We start from the raw sequence: 20593 nt of genomic DNA, 5'->3' as shown, positions 1-20593 counted from the left end.
AACAAAACTATAGAAATCAATCAAGTTTGTAATTTAACATTTGAAAACTTTGATAAAAATTTATCTTATGAAAATATCCTCATATATAATAATGGTGAGAAGGCTCAACATGACTCACTTCGTTGGATCTTTAATACGTGCGATTAGATATGTTTGCAAGTTGAAGTTAGGTTGGGATGACTTTTCTATCCTCCTCCTCGCTCCTCGTTTCATTTCTAATCCTCGCAAAATTTCTCATTTAATTTTGAGCAGTACAAATTTTCTTTTTTCTGTTTTGTTTTTCTTATAAAAAAGAGTTAATTAAATAGTAAAATTTTTCGCTCATATTTTTACACGAAGAATGTGAATTTAAAAGGAAATTACTCAAATTTCTAGTAGAATGAAATAATTATCTATCAAATTATTCATTTATATAATCTAAATTTAAGTATTGAATTCAAACATATTTTTTTATCTTAGTTGATAACACTAGAAATGTGTTATCTAGTTATGCTTAATTTGATATGGTTATGATATTTAACGTGTTTAATTGCTTAGTTTATCATTGTTGGGTAGTCAAAAAGTAGAATCAAGCGTAAGGGAGAAAATGAAACTAAAAGTGAATTAGTTTGAAGCCTTAGAAAAGAAACTAGATCAAATGAATGAAAAAGGACCAAAATCGGTTGGAGGTGAGTGTCTCAGCGCTGCTCAACATAGTGGCATGAAGGTTCGGAAGTTGCACATGTTAGCGTAATTACTTTAATCTAAATTGAATAGATTAACCATAGAATCATTCAGGTCAAATTGTTAAGAGTAGATAAATATTGTTGAAAGATTGATGATAGGGTGGGTGACTATTGTCTTCCTCAACTAAACTCTAAATGCCTCAATTCAAGAAAGATTGATTTCTTATTGTTTGGGTATATTAAGGACCATAGCCTTATGGTCTCTTTGTATGCTATTTTAATTAAGGTTTCCGTTAAACCTAATCAATGTGTGAATGAGCTTCTACCTATTTGGTTCATACTCTATTAAAAATTCTAAGGGTCTTAATTAAATAGATCACATGGTATAGGGTCCACTTTAATAAATAATCTAATGTGTTAAATTATTAATCCATATACATATCTCATAGTTTAATTATACGTATTAATGTTTAAATACATCTAACAATCTTTCACTTGAGCTATGTCTGTGTATCTGATATTATAAAATAACATAAACATTAGGTGTGCATAAACAAGTTATTTCAATAATAGAGTCTCATTTAGTTCAATTTGGTCTATCTTCTGTATCAGCACAGAATCAATGTGACTTTTGTCATTACACTTGTAACTAAACCTTCCTAGATCACTAGTTCCAACACATTCAGTAACATAGATCAAAGGATGAAAACTACATGTAAAGTGATCTAGATCATGTCTCTTGTCAGCTGGTCCAAAGTCTTTAGTGATATCATTCTTAAAACTTTATGTTGAGTCGCATTTGCAAAATCTACACGCATGAAAACAAGTTCAACTAATAAATCATAAACCATCACTTTATTTTATATAGAAAATAAATACATTAACGTCAAAGAACACCTTCAATAACAAATTTCCATTGAACCATGGAATCAGGAAAGTAACTGAAACCCATATGAGCAACATGCTTATGGAAAACTTTAGGTGGTAAATCTTTAGCCAATAAATGTTCCACCATAGAGTTTGTTTCTTACGTGTTCTATCAAAAATTGACCCTTTTAAACTCTTTCTATTGCACCATATTTCATGATTGGACACCTCATGATATACTATAAACTTTGCAACCATGATAAAAGAAACCATAAGTGTTTGTTTAACGCTTTTTCAGGATACAGTTCCTCCAACCAACATGAAGATATAGCCTAAAGTTGATCGTAAAGCATATTAACATCCAACATAATCATAATCAAAATACAAAAAGATCTCCAAAAATTTTGATCTTCGATAAATGGACATATAATTATGAACACACTATTTGGATGCATACATACTTGATCATACTAATGGCTCCCAATAATCGATTCATAGGGAACCTTATACATCTCCTTAGTCTCAAGTATGGTCTTCGAGCACTAACCTAAATGAAATTTATTATCTTGAGCGATAGAAATATCTTCTGGTACACAATCTTTCATGTCAAACCTACTCAAAATCTTTTCTATATAGTTCTTTTGTGACAATCTCAAAATACTTTTAAACAATCCTACAGTATTTCAATTTCTAGTGCAAAAGAAGCATCACCAAGATCCTTCATCTCAAAATTCTTTTACTCCCACTAAACTTGTGATATATACAATCTTCCACTATAATCACTTCAAAACAAAATGAGGTATTTACTTCATAAAATTTGTGATACCATTGACGAGAGGCTTGCTTGAGGCTATAGATGAATTTCTTCAATTTGTACACAATAAATTTTGAATTACGAGACATAAAACTTTCTAGTTTCACCATATAAATCTTTTCGTCAATATTTTCATTCAAAAACACAGTTTTTGCATCCATCTCGTGTAGCTCCAAATCAAAGTGAGCTAACAATGTTATGATTACCCTAAAGTAGTCTCGATGAAACTGAAGAAAAGTCTCTTTGTAATCAATGTCTTCCAATTTTGAATAACACTCTTTTCAATAAAACGAACTTTATATCTTTCAACTTTGCCTTGTGAATCCCCTTTGATTTTAAATATTCATTTATAACTGAAATATCCATTTAAAGGAGCATATCTTTTATTTCTAAAAAAAAATCAAATTGATTATTGGCAAAAAATCACATAAAATCTCCTTCACTTTATTTTTGGTTGATTTTGTTTCTAATACGTGATACATTTGTTAGTATGTAAATATGATCATTTGGAGTTTTGGAAAAAAACACACAAAATTTCATACAAATAAAAAGAACGTAAAGAAACCCTATAAATCTTTTTACACAGCCACAAAAAAAAGAAACAAACATAGAAAGAAAAATGGTGAGATTTTTACAAACTGTAACACCTTTCTCGTACACAAATGACTCCCAAACTAAACTCTAATTTTTGCATACCATTTTTTTTCTTTTTATTAAAATATTATTTACTTTATTTTGGTGACCAATCACACGGTAAAAAAGTTGGTAGTCTCCTTTTTATTGTTCTTTAAAATTACCCATTTTTAGGATGTCATCTGCTCCGAGTCATCTCGAGCACTTGGCAACACACCGTTCCTTGCCATGAACAAAGATCCAATTGCAGCTGAAATTTCGATCCATCATGAACCAAGAACCGGGACTATCCTTTCTTTTTAGGGTTGTTTGATTTTGCAATGGAAAAACTTAACATATTTCGCCCAATTAGCACCATATTTGATGACACTAATTGATGTGTTTGGTGTATGTCTGTGTTCTTGGACAGAAAACACGTAAATAGACTAAAATCTTCTTATGAAAATTTTTCTATTAAAAAAACAAAATGACAAACTAGGGGCTTTTATACTAAAACCCAACGGTAAGCTAATTACAATAGCCTAATTGTAAAGCTTCTAAAATATTAGAAAAAAATATAAAATATTAGTAGTCATGAGTTAGGTAACAGCATAGTACATCAAATGTCTCCCCCTTAAGAAGAACAAACTCGTCCTCGAGTTTTAGGTTGAAAGATGTAGCTGGTCGAGAGGGAAATACTTGAATATATCAGCCACATTGAAGTTAGGGTTGACGTGTATGTGATCAGGGAGATCAATCTTGAACGCATTATCTCCAAATTTCTTGATTATTTGATAACGTCCTATCTTCTTTGGTTGTAGTTTGCTGTATTTTCCAGCTGGTAGTCTCACCTTTCGAAGGTGTATCATTACTAGATCTCCTTCTTTGAATTCTTTAAATCTTTGGTGTTTATCGGCTTGACTTTTGTATGTTTGGTTCATCTTCTCAATTTGGGTGGTTATGTCTTTATGGAGCTTTGTTATTCTTTTGGCCATATTTTCAACTTTGGGGCTTAGATCAACATTGGAAGGTACGTTAGTAAGATCAACCGTTAGTTTAGGTAACTTAGTATACACAATTTCAAATGGTGACTTCCTTGTTGTTCGGTTTTTCATATAATTATAGGCAAATTTTGCTTGGGCTAGGACAAGGTCCCATTGCTTAGGCTAATTATCTCCTCCAATGCACCTTATTAGGTTGACAAGCTTCCTGTTAGTAACCTCGGTTTGTCCATCGATTTGGGGTGACTAGTCGTGCTAAACTTGAGAGTTGTGCTGAGTTTTTTCCAAAGTGTCTTCCAAATATGACTTAGGAACTTGACATCACGGTTGAAAACTATGGACTTAGGAATTTCATGCAAACGTACAACTTCTTTTTAAAAAAATAGCAATATATAAATGACATCCGATGTTTTCCTACAAGGTAAGAAGTGAGACATTTTGCTAAAATGATCAACTATAACAAGAACAAATCATTCCCCCTTTGTGTTTTTGGAAGGCCTAGAATAAAATTCATGGACAAGTCTTCCCAAATGCCTTTGAGAATAAGTAAAGGTGTATACAATTTGGTATTCTACTGCTATCCTTTGGCAGTTTGGCACGTAAAACAATGCTTAAGAGTCTTTGTAACGTCTCGGCGAAGTTGAGTCATATAAAACCTATCACTCAATAATTGGTAAGTTTTGTCTATGCCGAAATGTCCTGCAAGACCATTGCTATGAAGCTCTTTAATTAAGGCTTCACGAAGAGATGTTCTAGGGATGCAAAGAAGATTATTCTTAAAAATAAAATCGTTAGTTACATGAAAGTCATCACAATTGACATGATCAACACAAAAAAACCAAATTTGACCAAAATCGGGGTCGTCTTTATAAAGAGTAGGCAAAGAATCAAATGCAACTACTTGAGTTTTTAGAATAGTAAGTAGGTTGGCTTTCCTACTAAGGGCATCCACTACTACATTAGTACTAGCCCTATGTTTTATCACAAAGTTAAAACGTTAAATAAAAGAAATCCACCTAGCATGCATTCTACTAATGTTTTTTTGTGTTTGCAAATACTCGAGGGATAAATTATCGAAGAATTGAATAAATTCTTGTCCTAAGAGATAGTGTTTTCAAACCTTTAAAGCTTTTACCAAAGAGTATAGTTCTTGTTTGTAGGTGCTCCATTTTTGTCTTGCCTCACTTAACTTTTCACTAAAGTACTCAATTGGGTGAGTGTGTTGGGATAAAACTACACCTATTCCATTTCCACGTGCATCAAAAGCAACTTCAAATGGTTGTGTGAAATCTGGTAGGGGTGTGTTGGATAGTTTATCTTTTAAGAACACAACTTTAAGTTTGAGAGTTAGTCCAAGCAAATTTTCGCTTCTTTAAACATTTTGTTAATGAAGATGCTATAGTGATTAAATTTGTAATAATTTTTCTATAGAAAGAAGTAAGCCCAAGAAAACTTTGTAATTTTTTTACTATTCTTGGTTGTGGCCAATCTTTTATTGCTTTTATCTGGTTAGGATCTACGAAAATTTCAAACTCATTTATGAGAAAGCCTAGGAAGTATATTTCTTTAACAGAAAAAGAACATTTTTTGAAATTAATGCTAAGCTTATTTTCTTGGAGTATTTTAAAGAGTTTATGCAAATGAGATAAGTGTTCATCATAAGTGTTGCTATATACTAAAATGTCATAAAAATAAACTACTAGGAATTTATTAAGGTAAGGACGTAGAACCAGAATCATTAACCTCGTGAACGTGCTAGGTGCATTAGATAGTTTGAATGGCATTACCAACCATTCAAAGAGGCCACTATTGGTCTTGAATGTCGTTTTCCACTCATCTCCGGGTCGGATTCAAATTTTATGATATCCGCTCTTTAAGTCGATCTTAGAGAAAAATTTTGCTCCTCCAAGTTGATCAAAGAGATCAAACATTCCTGGCATGGTGAAATGGTATTTAATTGTAATCTTGTTGATGGTGCAGCTATCCACGCACATCCTCCATGAACCGTCTTTTTTAGGTGCTTAAAGGACAAGAATGACACAAGAACCCAAACTTGGTTTTATGTATCCTTTTTCTAGGAGCTCACTAACTTGTTCTTAAAGAATCTCACTCTTTTGGGTTCACTTTATAATAAGGCAGATTTGAAAGAGTAGAACCCGGAATGAGATCGATATTGTGTTGGATATCCCAAAGTGGAGGCAAGTCATTTGGATTTTCCATCACTTGAAGGAATTCTTCTAGCAATCTTCTATTGTCTTGATTGTCTTCTTGCAAGGATGGACTTGAGGATAGATCTTTAACTATCAAACCTCACACCTCATTATCTTCTTATCAATGATTCTTCCACTTTCTTGTATGAAAAAAAAGTTGCTTCTTGACTTTTTTCTTGCTCTTGGTAGCTAATCTTTTCGTTGGGCTCGTAGAAGGTAAGAGTGTCACTTTTTACCATCCAAGTGAATTCATAAGTATTCTATCTTCCTTGATGTAGTGCTTGTAGATCGTATTGCCAAGGACGTCCTAATAATACATGACAAACATCCATGTTAAGAACATTACAAATAATTTGATCTTTATAAAAATTACCAATAAAAAGAAGAATGGTGCAAGTTGAACTTATATGTGCTTCGCCACTTTTTTTTATCCAACTCACTTTGTATGGATGTGGATGTGGGTCAAGTTTGAGGTTGAGCACTTGAACAAGTTTTGAGGAGACAATGTTCTCGCTACTCCTATTATCAATTATGACATTACAAACTTTACCGTTAATTATGCAACATGTACGAAATAATGAGTGTCTTTGAAGGTGAGTCCCCATTTTTGGTGTTAGGAGAATTTGTTGTATCACACAAGATAGTTGTTCCCCTTCAATCGGTTCCAACTCATTTATTTCTTCTTCGAAATTAGGTTTCGCCTCGTGGTCTTGGCTCCCTTCTTTCTCAACATATGCTATATATTGTTTTCCATTTTTTGCATTGATTAGATAAGTATCCCTTTTGATTGCACCGGTAGCAAAATCCTAAATTCGGTCTTGGGTAGTTGGTTGAACCATTCTTCTTGTTAGAGAGTTTTTGAGTTCTTGTGCTTTGGTTTGTTTTGGAAGGTTGGTCTTCTTTCGCCTTTGATGTATCTGAGCTTTGAACTTGCTTGGCATTGTCATAATTCTTTCGTTGGTATGGAGTGAATGCCTTATCCCATTCGTTCTTCTCGATGCCACTGTTTTTCTGCCTTTTTTCCAGCTTCATTTCAGCTTTAAAAGTCATTGAAATAGCGGCCGGTAACGTGGCTAATCTGCCACTTTCCTATCACCTTGGCGGCATCGTTGTTTTTGTTTGAGTGATTCTCTCATCTCCTTGCATAGTAAGAAACAAACTATTGTCTCTTGTTCCAACCCAGAGTTCAAATATTGTACCCTATTGATGCTACTTATGAGGTTGTATGCAAAACATGAGTTTTCCCAAGACTCTACTACTATTCTTCGTTGTGATAGTCGTAATGCTATTCAAATTGCTCATAAAATGGTGTCTGAGAATGAGTGTCACTTTATTCACCACCATCTCCAAAGTTCCACTCTTCATTTTCAATCTATATTTACTTTCGAACAACCAAACATTGATCACACCAAGGCACTCTTCTCTACTTGCTTCAATTAGTTGCATTGTAAACTAAAGATGGTCTCTTACTCTACTGCTTTGAATTTGAGAGGGTATATGTTACTGTATTTAATATTGTTAATTGTTAGTGTTACCAAGGTTATTTTGATATTGCTATTTCGTTATTTAGGTTGTTTTAATATGGTTTAGATTCCGTATATAATTTTTGGCAGTCGTGTATGTATACATTATCCATGTATTCCTCTCAATTAAATATAGAAAATATCACAAACATTAGCATTTACTAATTTCAATAAGACTCATTGACAACTGAAGAATCTTAAGAACTCACAAATTTCGAAAAAAAAGAAGAAAAAAATTCCAAATCCAATCACATAATGAGATTTTTTGCATCCACAAGTTTCTTTTTTGAGACAAACTCGAAAATGGAAGCCTATTGAGATGAAAGAATCGTAACACTAATTCAGATCAATGAAATTGGAATTTTTCTAAAACAAAACTTGAAGACCTCAAGAAATCAACTAATAATTACATGCGATGTGAATTTCTTAAAAAATTAGCAATGAAAATAAATAATGTGAATGAATACTAATTAGACTTGTACTCATCTAAAAACGTAAAATTCTTATTTGATTAACATCTTCATTGAAGTTTCAATAAAAAGGGTCATTCAGAAAAGAAAGAAAGAAAGAAAAAAAGATCAACATCTCTCGTCCATATTAACATGAAATTTTGCCTTATCTTTTGAAACTTAAGAATTATGCTTTTAGCTTATATTATCACCAATCAACATCAAAGGCCCTTTTTTCCCTCTTCCTCATCTCCTTCCTTTCACCAATAGCTATGTTTTCACCGAAGAGGTTGTTGTAGACTCACCTAAAAAGAATTAGAGAGAGGTCATTGCCGCATTGTATGTGAATTTTTACCAAAATGTGAGTTTGTTTCCAAAGGGCGGTAGCTTTTGTGAAGAAGTGGTATCATTACATTTAAGTTTTTGTTGGAATAAAAGTGGTCTAAACGAGAACGAAAAAAGAGAGCAAGTGTCAGTGAGAAAGGAGAGCAAGAGGGAGAGACTCAATCTGCATATGAGGTGTTATATTTAGGTAAATTCAGGTAAATATAAACAATCAGGGCACTTGAATGATAAATCTAAACCTTATGTAGTATGTCCTATTAACATGACAATTTTTATGGACGACTAATATAAAAAAAAAGGAAAAAAATGTTAAAAACTGTAGTTTTCTTTCTTAGATATGTAGATTAGAATATATCATCCTATTTGAAAAAATTGAAATGTTTTAATTTGGTTCAGAAATTTTAAAACAAGTCTTCAACTATAAATTTAGTGACTAATTCTAACGATAGACTGATGGAAAGAGAATTTCAATGATTTAAAAAATTCATAGGCATCAATTCACTGAAACCACCATGTCGTTGGACGATCAACCAGGTAGACTCTACCCAACCCAAGTGAACTAATGGAAAGAAAAACCTACGAACCCTATTCCAATCAAAGCTATTTATGCTTTCATTACACTAAAAAATACACGACGAATGCATTGGTTAAGAGAAATGAATCTCATGACATCTATTCCTCGAGGTGGGGGGTTCGATCTCGTCTTTGAAATTCCATTCATGTCTCTACCATTTCCTTCAGTTGGCATTGTAAGAAGAGACAAATCCCAACGATTATGAGAATGGATTGTTGAGAGGGAACAAATGTTGAGGCGAATATGGAAAAACTAATATTCGGAGGGTCGTAGGAAACCAAAGAGCTACTTAGAACCCACCAAAGATTCGAACAAATGCTTGATGTTCTCAAGATGTTTGGTAAGTCACGCACTTGAATTGATACGAGGGAGGTTTCATGGCTAAGACCTATCATAAAAGAAATCTCCTAAAGTACTACAAAGACTTGGCTGCATCAAAAACAAAAACAGTAACTTAGTGAAATTCTGCTCGACAAGAAAAAGACAATCAAATATCAGAAACTAAATCACATAAAAAGTGTCAAACAAATCTGATCTTCCCTTCTTTGTTTGTGCTTTATCGTTCTATCTATTCAATCTTCTTCCAGAAAAATGGCTAAAGGTGTGTAAATATTGAAACCTATGGACCAAACTGTAAATTGAAAATTGAAAAAAGAAAAGCTTCTCAAACCTCAACAGTAAAATTCTGACATTTTAAAACCTTAAGACTAAATTGAAATTAAAACTTGAGGACTAAAAGTGTCATAGTTTGAGATCTTGGACCAAATAAAAATAAATTTATGGACATTCTAAAATATGTCTAAGTAACAGATTTTTTTCCCTTAATTGAAAAAAATATTTGATAGATAGGACTTATTATGTTACACAGCTAAAAGCATTTCTATTGGCAACTATGAACATGTATAATTCTTTCACTAGAAGCGACATTGTTCAAGTTAAATGAATTTTCTTTCTTTCTTTCTTTTTTCCAGATAACATCCCTAATTACAAAAACAAATCATGCTTACAAATAAATAAATGCAGCTGAGAAAATAAATGTTTTAGCAACGCTGCAAACTCTAAAACTATATGAAAAATACTGAAAATTTGAAACATACGATTCAGGTTTAGTTCACCATCATGTGATCAAATCCAGCTCCAGCCTGAAGTGCTGGAACCCTACTCATTCCTACATTGTGTAGCAACTGTTGCAGCCACCTCCTAGTGGTTGGATCCTCCTGCCAACATTAAAAGAAAAAAAAATTGGAAAGGAACCAAAAACAATGCAAATAAGTCAGAGAAGTTTTTTGAGAACAAAACATGTACACACACATGTATATATATATACTTATAAGCAGTAGCTGGAAGTAGGAGCTCCAACTGAACATGAATTCGGGAAAATGGTGAGAATAGTATTTTTCTTAGTGGAGCACTAATTTTCCAGAACCTTTTTTTAATATTAAACCGTGTTTTATTATGTAACAACAAACGATGAGTATCAGAGACATCTGGAACTAGGAGTGCTAGATCTCTAATGAGAAAAAAGTTTAATCATCCTTCGGAGGGTTCTTTGTCCGCTTGATACTAGCTCTTCGATCCTCTTTTGGCTCTCTCTCCTCATTATTGTCACAGTTATTTTCTGGTCGTCAGTGGTTACTTTGGCTTGCATGTTGATTCAATTGAGGGTCCTGCTTCAGTTTGATGTTCCTTCGATTGATCATTTGTTTGGTCTCTTTATAGTTGCGGGCTGCTACAACAATTCTTTTTACATCTTTTTGTTTCTTTATCGTCATTTTTTTCATCCACCCTACCCCATTGATTTCATTGTACGCACTTTTCATCTATTGTTGTGGTTTGTCATGTTGGTTCATCTAACTAGGGTTTTGTTTGTACTTGGATATTTCATTTATCAATGAAATGCTTTCTTATGCAATAATAATAATAACAACAATAATACTAATAATAATAAATAATTTTGTAACCAAACAATGAAAACTTTTTTCTGCCAATGCTAAAACTTAAATGACATGCCAAACTTCCCCTCTTAGATAATATTCCATGAATCGTAAACATTTTTCCTCATCAGAAGCCCTACCAAATAGTAACGCAGTCCATTTAGAAAAGACACTTACCCGAAGGCAGCTATTGAAAGTAGCATCCCTCAACATGTCTGGAAGACAGCTCCTCAAGGCATCACAAGCCCTGAACAATGAAACAAGTTAAACAAGCAGTAAAGGCTAATTACCTCAAATGAGATGCAAATCTACGTTTACCAACTTTGGGTTATCAGACAATCGAAGATAACAACGAATTATGTGTTTCAATAGCCGAGAGGAGGGCTGTTCAGCAAGAGCTGCTACCATATTCCCCAGAACCCGACCAACAGCGAAAAATCGCTCAGCTGTAGTACAAATATAATCCAACCCCACATCATCCAGCAAAATCTTCTGCACAATAAATGTTGCAACCTGCAGCATAAAATTGTTGGCCATAGTAGTTTAGTTAACGAGCGCATAGTCAAAACTCTCTAATACTTTGTTCACTAAAATAACATCTGAATTAGAGATGGAAAACAGGTATCAATAAATTGTTCACTGCTATTTTCATACGTATGAACCATGGAAAGGTTGAGAGAAAAAGTCTTGGAAATCTTTTTTTAAAAAGTACAAATTTTGGGGGCCAACAAATGGAGAAGAGGGCATGTTCCTACTCTCTCGAAAGGAAAGGATCAGTTGTTCAGAGTTCAAGAAAGAGTCCACTAATTGAGAGTTAGTCCCCATCCCTTGATTTTGATAAAAACGGGAAAAGAAATGGAGGAGGAATGTTGACATTTCTTCATTTTCATCCCGTTAAGAAAACAATCAAAACATGCCATGACAATTACAATATAGATGTTAACTCCCAAAACGTGCTATTGTAAAATTGCAGAAACAAATAGAACAAAAAAATATAGAGAGAGAAATAGGAGTAGCATCAGGAAACTCAACTGTTTTTGACAACTCACTTCCCATTTCCATGGTACGCAAGCATAGAGGAATTATTTCAGTTGACAGAAGAAAACTTATTACTTCTGTATCATCTACCTGGTAAAACAAGAAGGAAAACAGAACTCACATTTTCAAAAAATCAACAAGATTTATTGAAACATAGCCTTCGCCCCATGTAACAGTGAAATTAAAAGGCCACCTCTTACTAGTGCCTGTATGTACCTGAGATTATGTAGTGGAAGGTATGGAGTATAATCTAATATTTAGGTGCACAGACTTAGCAATTTTCTGAAGGCATACATAGACTACCATCTCAGTACTAGCAATTTTCATTTAAACAATAAAGCACCAACGAATATCATGTCTAAAGACCAAAAAAGTTTAATGTCGTAGTATTGTCTTTTTTCCTGCCATATGGAAGTAGTTTTATTCAAGCAGATTAAGCTAAAGTCTAATACAAATCAGTGCTTAAATACCAAACTAAATTATCTAGACCTTGGTGCACAGTTTTCATTCTTTTTTTTTTTTTCCCCTTTCTTCCTTTTTTTCTTTCCTGGCCATCACAAAATAAGAGCTACCAATAATTACTATAAAAAAAGTTTGAATCTTTAATAATCAAAGGAATATAAATATCACCAGGAAAAAGAACAAAATAAAACAAAAACGCCTCCCATAAAATTACTACAAGAAAGTACCAAAGGTGCATATACTTGCACATATTGAAGCAGTCACATAAACTATCTTTTTTCTAAAGAACGGGATAAAGTTACAAAAAGAATGTGATTGACGCACCAAAATGAATTTAAAAAAAACCTAAATGGTGCTACTTCATCTGATAGCTTCTTCAGTTAAATAAAAGAGCTTCACTCGATAACAAACCATACTTAATACTTTATCTCAAACAAAAAAAAGCATACTTCACATTTAGAAGGTTTAGATCTTATGATTTATAAGGTATCAAAAGCAAAAGCTACAGAAATTCATGCAATTGAAGTTTCATTTTATTCTGAATGCCTGCCATATTTTCCAGTCCACATCGTACTTCCATACTGTTGTATCAAAGTTATAAGTGGAATCAAAATATTGAGAGTGCACGTAAAGAAATAAGAACGAACAAAGAAGAGAAAGCCTATGCTTTAAAGTGAAATACCTTCACTAATGCACCAATGACACCTAAGCTAGTAAGGCGCAAGTACTCAAAGGGTCTTGACTTGCTAGTTGTGTTAAGAAAAGGATACAAATACAGCGGTATGTGAGCTGCAAAGAATAAAATTTAGTTGCTGGTCAATTCTTGGAAATGACACTAATTAGAATACTAGGAAATATTATGAGCATGCAATCGTCTTAAGGAAATCACAAAATTCCTATGACCGCTGACCAGGGTTTTAAAAAGCCCTCCCGTACACAAGCGTCGAGGCTCAAGGGGCAGGTGTGGGGCCTGTCCTTGACAAGGTGAGGCTCACTAAAATAAAGCGCCCCTCTAGAGCTTCCCTTTTGTGAAGCCCCCAGCCTCAAAACCCTGCACCTCAGGGCTTTTTCATTATTTTTAAACATAGAAATAATCAGGGGGTTTTCCTTCTTCATTAACTTAAAAAATAAAATTTACCAAGTCTAAATATAAAATTTTGTGTTTAGGGGTATCCTTTTTTTTTTTTTGGTATTTCACCTTCAACTATGTTTTCTCTTCTTAATATAGTACTTATATATGTAGTGCGCCTCACGAAAAATTCCCACTTTTTTTCTTTTGGCACCATGTGCTTAAGCCCCAGAAGACTATTGTTGCTTTGAGCTTTAAAACATTCTCGACGAAAAATAAGCACCCAAGTCATATATGTATATGTACTTAATACTTTTGCTAGATATTCAACCGAGAAGCAACATTATGGCTTATGCAGAAGTTAGAAAGCTTTCTTGAGACACATGAAAGAATACACAAGAGCATTAAAAAATAAATTAAAAGAAAAAAGGAGACCTAGACCACAGGAAATCTCTCCAGTGAAAAAGATTGAAACCAAGCTAATAATTACAAAAAAAATTCCAATTATCAGACACTTTAAAGATGCATTAGACCTCACTCCTTCTCGTAGCTCCTTGAATATCGCTCGACCCCTTTAAATTCCTACCACTCCGTTAAATCCACATTCCCCACGATATCACAAAACAAGCCAGCAAACAAACACTATCCCTTGGTCCTGAAAAGAAGAATTCATCAGATCTCCAACCAATACAAGGTGAGTGTGACTCACGCAAAAGATATATTTCTATTATGTCCCTTCTCCATCAGTATATGGGGGAGAACCTTTTTAAAACTGCTCCGGATCCACATGGCCTACCCCCTTAGTCCCTCCCTCCTCACAGATTAGTGTAAGATTTTGAAGGACACTTTATTTTGTATGCTGATCGTGTGATGGAGGAGATGTATCGGATGTACGAATTCTTAAGCAAAAGTGTACAAACATAAACAAGATGAAAAACATTACCATTGAGAAACAACATCCTTGTATCTGAGTGAGAGGCTACACACTGCAAAAAACATGCAGAGAGCATAAGTTGTAGTTCCAGATAAAAATGTCCAGGAGTGACTAGCGACAACAAAACCATCTATAATTTGATTCCCCTTATGTGACAAGTTTAACAGTGCACCTGAAGAAGAGCAAGAGCATTGCAAACTCTATTTGATTGCGCAGGGGTTAGATTAGGGGGTGAAAGAACGGGATATATCGATACAATCTCCTGTTAGAGCCAAAAAGGATAATTAAAAACAATGTAACAACATTAGGGAATGAAATATGGCCAATGAAATAAATAAATAAATAAACATAAGATTTTGTATCACGTCAATGATTAGATGATTCATAGAAAGTTTGACAAGTAAAGCAGCATACTTGCAGTAATGCAGCAATCGTTCCAAAAGAGTTCCACAACAATGGAGCCAAATCTTGAAACAACTCCCTCTTCTGAAAATAAAAACAGAAACAAATTAGAGCATCAACTATACTTGTTTAACCGCACATATAATAAAAAAAAAAACTATCCCACATGATGGGCTAAACCTTCCCCAAACACTAACAAAGGGTCAGCCAAAACTTTTTTTTTCGCTAGACACACAGCATACTGTTTAGTTTGTAGTTTCATTTCCCATCCAACCGTTGTTAGTACTTCGATACCAACAAAATTTGCAGCAAGAATTAAAGCCAAAAGAGAAAGAAGAAGACTAGTCCGTTATCTTGAAATCAAATAATCGGAGTTTCTATTTCTTTCTTTTAACCGGTTGGGTTAAGTTTCATTACGCTACATATCAGTTAACTCCATACAGAATAATTTACAAAAGTAGCACTAATACGGGCAAGAATTTTTCTTCTTCTTTCGGCCGCAGCCAAGTTATAAATTTCTCACGTTCCAAACAAAAGCTACAAATTCTCCAACACCAACAGTATTCGTTTCCTCAGCAATCCCTATTTATCACCACCATCACACCAATACAAGAAGAAGAAAAAAGAAAAAAGAAAACCAACGCCAACACCAAACCCCAACTACTCTCCTCCTCCTCCTCCGTTAAAGGAATCTTACCTTCGACAGTTCAAGAAGAGCGTTCTCCCGGAGATCGGGATTGCTGAGATCGAGCACCAATTGCTCTGAAGAAGCCATTTTTCGCTCCTTGTTCGGTGGAGCTCCGGTGGCACCAGGGATGGATGGACCAGGACCTCCAAACGCAGCATTCATGGAAAGGGACTGGGGGAGATTCGCCATTTTCGATAGTCGAAAACCTTCGAGTCCAATACTCCTCCGATTTCACGCCGGCGAAGGGCAGTATGCAAGGTTTTTTCTTTTCTTTTTTTCTTTTCGAACTTTTTCACAGGCAACCTTCGTAGTGAATGTGAGTTTTTAAGATGTAGTTTTGTAATATAAAGATATTAATCTAAATCTAAAGACTAAAGTTAAACTCATGGTTTAATATTTTTAACAAAATCCCAAAACTTCTCATTAAATTTAATCTCAAATTTTGAATGAATTTTTCTAACCACCCTTTTCAAATAAGAAAAGGAATATGGAAAAGAAAAGATTATGATAATGTTTTTTTTGTGAACGACCGATTATGATAATCTTTAGAAAAGATTATTTATTAGATCGATAACAGCTTGTTTGGTAACGTTCTCGTTTTATGTTTTTTGTTTCTGTTATCATTTTTTAAGAAACTGGATGATAGAAACGTTTCTATTGGGAGCAAAAAAAATATTTCTTTCGGTTTTCTTTTTTTCAATTGTTTCGATTCGTTTCTTTTTTCTTTTTCTCATGGTTTTGTTAGTTTCATTTTCTTTTTTCTCGGTTCATTTTTACTGATTTCTTTTTCTTTTTCTCAATTTTTTTTATTGGTTTCCTTTTCTTTCTTTTCAATTCTTTTTATTGGTTTCCTTTTCCTTCTTTTCATTTCTTTTTCTATTTCATTTTGCTATTGTGATTTGATTTTTCTTCCTCTTATCTATATCGTCTTTCCCAAATAATCTTCCTCTTCCTCTCATCATCTTCGTTGTCTTCCTCTTCGTCTCTCATTGTCTTCCTCTTCGCTTCATATTGTCTTCCTCTTGGCTGGATATGTGTTTTTCTCTTCCTCTTTGGGTGAATTGTTTTTTCGCTGTGGGTTTTCGTCGAATTTGTGGGTTTTTGTCCGATTTGTATTTTATCTGTGAGTTTTTGTCTTTCTCTTTACCATAGGTTTCGATCCTCCTCCTCTTCGTTAGCTCTATTCTTCAGATCTCAATCTTCATCTCATTCTCTATAAGATTACAAGAAAACCTTTCTATCTAGACATATATTTTTGTTTGTTTGTTGGACATTTAATTGAATTAAATGTGAATAAAATAAAATAATTTCAAAGAAAATCAAGAAACAAGAAACAATTATCAAACACATTTTCTATTTATGTTTCTTTTTCTCAAGAAACCAGAAATAGAAACAATTATCAAACACTTTCCCATTTCTTGTTCTAAATGGCCCTAAATTAACTTAAGCAAGTTATACTATACAAGTACAATTATTGTTATTTTTAACCGTTTGAATTTTCAATCTACAATCAACTCAACCATGCATATATATATATATATATATATATATATTATATATATATATATATATATATATATATATATAATATATATATATATATATATATATATTTAGCAATTCTTAATTTAATTCCATGATAGGATTTACGTTGGATTAATTTATATTTATTTCAAATTAATTATCTATTTCTAATATAACAACCCACAAATATTTTATAGATTAAATTCTCCAAATAAAATTATGATATTTTTATGAATCAAAAGTTCTCAATTGACTAAAATTTTGACCCCAAACGTCCCTAAATTCATTGAATTAAACTAAACCAAACAAAATTAATGTAAAATCATATATTAACCGACTAAGCATGCATATACATACGTACATATATGTGTGTATATATATAGGTACGGTGTGTATTAAATTAACGATACAATTAGATATCAATTTATTTGAAATCTTATAATTTGACTGAGTCTTAAATTTAGGGAAGGCTAAACTTTGGAAATTCATGGGATAAAGAACTAAAATTCAATTCTCAAAAACTAAAAATAGTATTTTAAGAAACAAAATAATAAAAATAAATTAATCAACTCTAGTTTACTGTATTCTAACCAACAAAATAAGAAGTGAATGTGACTGAGAGGTAAATAACAAAATGATTATTTTAAAAAACAAAATAAATAAATAAATAAAAGAGGCATAGGGAAAGAGGAAGAGGAAGAGGAAGAGGAAGAGGAAGGACTGAATTGAGAAGGAAAAATGAGGGATTAAATCCTATTTCTTCCACATAGGCTTAAGTTTCTTTTGCTACTAAATAGTTTTAATTTTTTTTATATTTACATTACTTTTATTCTTTTCCATTTCAACCAAATTTTGATATTTTGAAAGAAAAAAAATTAAAAAATAAAAAAAGAATTCGCTTTTCTTTTCAATTTCTAGCAAGGACGGATTTATCAAGGGGACCAGGGCCACACTCACATTTTCGGTTTTTATATTTTAATCTTAATTTTGAAGTTCGAAAATACAATATATATTAAATAATGCTTTTTTAAGAGTAAATTTAATTTCCGGTGCTATTCCCCTTCTATAACTTTAACCTCTCGAGCTCGAATCCTATCTCTTGCCCTTAAATTATAGTTTTGTTTCTCCATATAATAAATGAATAATTTTTTAAAAGAAGAAAAAAAAAACATATATAAGATAAAACTCCACCTTATTTCTCAACACTCATAAGCTATCTAACAAACTTTCACTCTCTAAAAAATATTCCATAAGGAATGTATTGTTTTTTTTTATGTAATTTTTAAATTCAATATTTACGTTACTTATGTATATATTTATTTTATTTTATTTAAGAATTAAATGATACAAGATAATTTTTTTTCTTTCATCGTTAAAATATAAATATTGCATCATTTCACTAGTAAGTTCAAATTCTTCTTAATATATTTAGTTTTAATACTTTTCAATCTATGTGATAAATCATAATACTTATATTGCAATCTGTGGACATGACGAGACTGATGATTCGAAGAATCAAGGTAACTTTCTTGAATTATTGCGATGGTTATGCAACTATAATAAGAATATTGAAGCCGTGACTTTGAAAAATGCTCCAAATAATTTGAAATTGATTGCACCTAATATTCAAAGAGATATAGGAACTGCATCGCAACAAAAATTGTTAATATAGTTGTTATAAGAGATGTGAGTGACAAACAATTTTCTACCTTGATAGACGAATTTAAATATGTATCTTCAAAGGAGCAAATGTCAGTTGTACTACGATATGTGGATGAAGGTCATGTGATTGAACGATTTGTTGGAATCATCCATGTCAATAATACAAGTGTCTTATCACTTAAGGAAGCTATTGATGATTTTTTTTCTCAACATGGGTAAAGTGTTGCTAATTTGAGAGGACAAAGATTTGATGGAGCAAGTAATATGCAAGGTGAGACAATTGTGCTTGTTTTGAAAGAAAATGAATGTGTTTCTTACATTCATTGATTTGCTCATCAACTTCAATTAGCTCTAATAAATAATGAAAAAAATTCATGTGGAAATTGTCGGTATTTTCTTTATTGCTACAAATGTAGTGAATGTCATTGGAGTATCAGTGAAACGTTGAGATATTCTATGAGAGAAACATAGCATGAAATTTTTTTAAGCTTTAAATAATGGTGAAATATCCAGTGGACGAGGATTAAATCAAGAAATAATAATTAAGAGATCAGAAGATACTCGATGGAGATCACATTAGAACACTTTAGCGAGTTTAGTTACAATGTTCTCTTCAGTAGTTGATGTGTTTGAGACAATTGTGCACAATGGATCAAATTCATAACAAAAAAAATGAAGCACGAATTCTAATGAATTCAATATTGTCATTTGACTTTGTTTTCAATATGCATCTCATGAAAAATATATTGGGAATAATAAATAACTTGTCTCAAGTCTTTCAAAGAAAATATTAGAATATTGTGAATGCAGTGAATTTAGTCAACTTTTGCAAAGTTGGACTGTAATCAATGAGAGAATCTGGTTGGGATTTATTATTGAAAGAGTTTCTAATTTATGCAATAGTCATGATATTGAAGTTCTTAAAATAGATGCTATGCTTTTACTTCAAGGACGAAAAGGTCAAAAATCACAAATTTGCATCATTATCGTGTTGAAGTCTTCTATGCTGTCATTGATATGGAACTTCAAGATATGAATAATCGATCTATTGAAACAAGTACTGAATTGCTTCTCTATGTGGCCATTTGAATCCGAGTAATTCATTTGCTGCATTCGGTAGTAAAAAAACTTAGTCGACTTGCTCAGTTTTATCCAAGAGACTTGTCAGCTATTGAACTCTCTACGCTTGAGGATCAACTTCAAAATTACATTATTGACATGCGTTCAAACTTTGTCGAACTAAAAAACATTGGTGATCTTGCAGTGAAATAGTCGTTACGAAAAGAGATAAGGTCTACCCATTAGTTTATCAGTTGCTCACATTGGCATTGATTTTACCGGTTTCAACAGCTAATATAGAGAAAACATTTTCTGCTATGAATATTGTGAAAACTCGACTACGAAATCGAATGAGAGATCAATGGATGAATGATTGTCTTATAGCTTATATTGAGAAAGATTTATTGGATAAATTAGATAATAAACTTATCATGGATCGATTTCAAAACATGAAAACTCATAGAGAACAATTGTAATACATATTAAATTAATTAATTTTTAAAGCTAATTAATATTTTTTTAGCATGTTTGTTATATAGTGCCCCTATATAAAATTTATGGATTCGCCACTAATTTCTACCAATGTTGATGCTTTTTCGGCTAATCTTTATAATTACAAATTCTCTTAATTTTCAACTTTAATTTTAGAATATTCATTTCTAAATAAATTGAATTTGAAAAAGACCATAATTTTTTTTATTTTTAATTGTAATGTAACTTTTTTTATTAAATTTTGAGATCACTTCACCTAAAAGTTTAAA

General features: G+C 32.4%; 1 protein-coding gene across 4 annotated transcripts; it reads right to left on the bottom strand.

Annotated features, from left to right (window-relative positions):
• Positions 1–8192: 8192 nt before the first annotated feature.
• LOC101204529 (CCR4-NOT transcription complex subunit 9) lies at positions 8193–15928 on the bottom strand. 4 transcript variants are annotated; one of them, XM_011660687.2, is made up of 10 exons: positions 15597–15928; positions 14912–14983; positions 14670–14759; positions 14507–14549; positions 13177–13283; positions 12027–12122; positions 11317–11507; positions 11172–11241; positions 10158–10277; positions 8193–8446 (listed from the first exon to the last, which is right to left on the bottom strand). In XM_011660687.2, exons 1-9 carry the CDS (start codon positions 15774–15776, stop codon positions 10167–10169), a joined length of 960 nt encoding a protein of 319 aa, XP_011658989.1. In that variant the 5' UTR covers positions 15777–15928; the 3' UTR covers positions 8193–8446; positions 10158–10166. The 4 variants fall into 4 exon arrangements, with proteins under 4 accessions (XP_011658989.1, XP_011658988.1, XP_031744919.1 ...); XM_011660686.2 differs by lacking the exon at positions 8193–8446 and adding an exon at positions 8935–9489; XM_031889059.1 differs by lacking the exon at positions 8193–8446 and adding an exon at positions 9499–9691.
• Between the last annotated feature and the right edge of the window lie 4665 nt (positions 15929–20593).

The sequence above is a fragment of the Cucumis sativus genome, chromosome 7, assembly GCF_000004075.3.
Source record: "Cucumis sativus cultivar 9930 chromosome 7, Cucumber_9930_V3, whole genome shotgun sequence".
In the NCBI taxonomy this organism is placed as follows: Eukaryota; Viridiplantae; Streptophyta; class Magnoliopsida; order Cucurbitales; family Cucurbitaceae; genus Cucumis; species Cucumis sativus.
This window is presented reverse-complemented; position numbering and strand designations above follow the sequence as displayed.

What these genes read in the sequence shown, in the direction of transcription:
- LOC101204529 (XM_011660687.2), bottom strand. Translation starts at nt 15,776, where the DNA reads ATGGCGAATCTCCCCCAGTCCCTTTCCATGAATGCTGCGTTTGGAGGT. An exon ending in CTCTTCTTGAACTGTCGAAG is followed by an intron (nt 14,984 to 15,596) that starts GTAAGATTCCTT and finishes TTTTATTTTCAG; the next exon opens with AAGAGGGAGTTGTTTCAAGA. An exon ending in AAGGATGTTGTTTCTCAATG is followed by an intron (nt 13,284 to 14,506) that starts GTAATGTTTTTC and finishes TATTCTTTGCAG; the next exon opens with CTCACATACCGCTGTATTTG.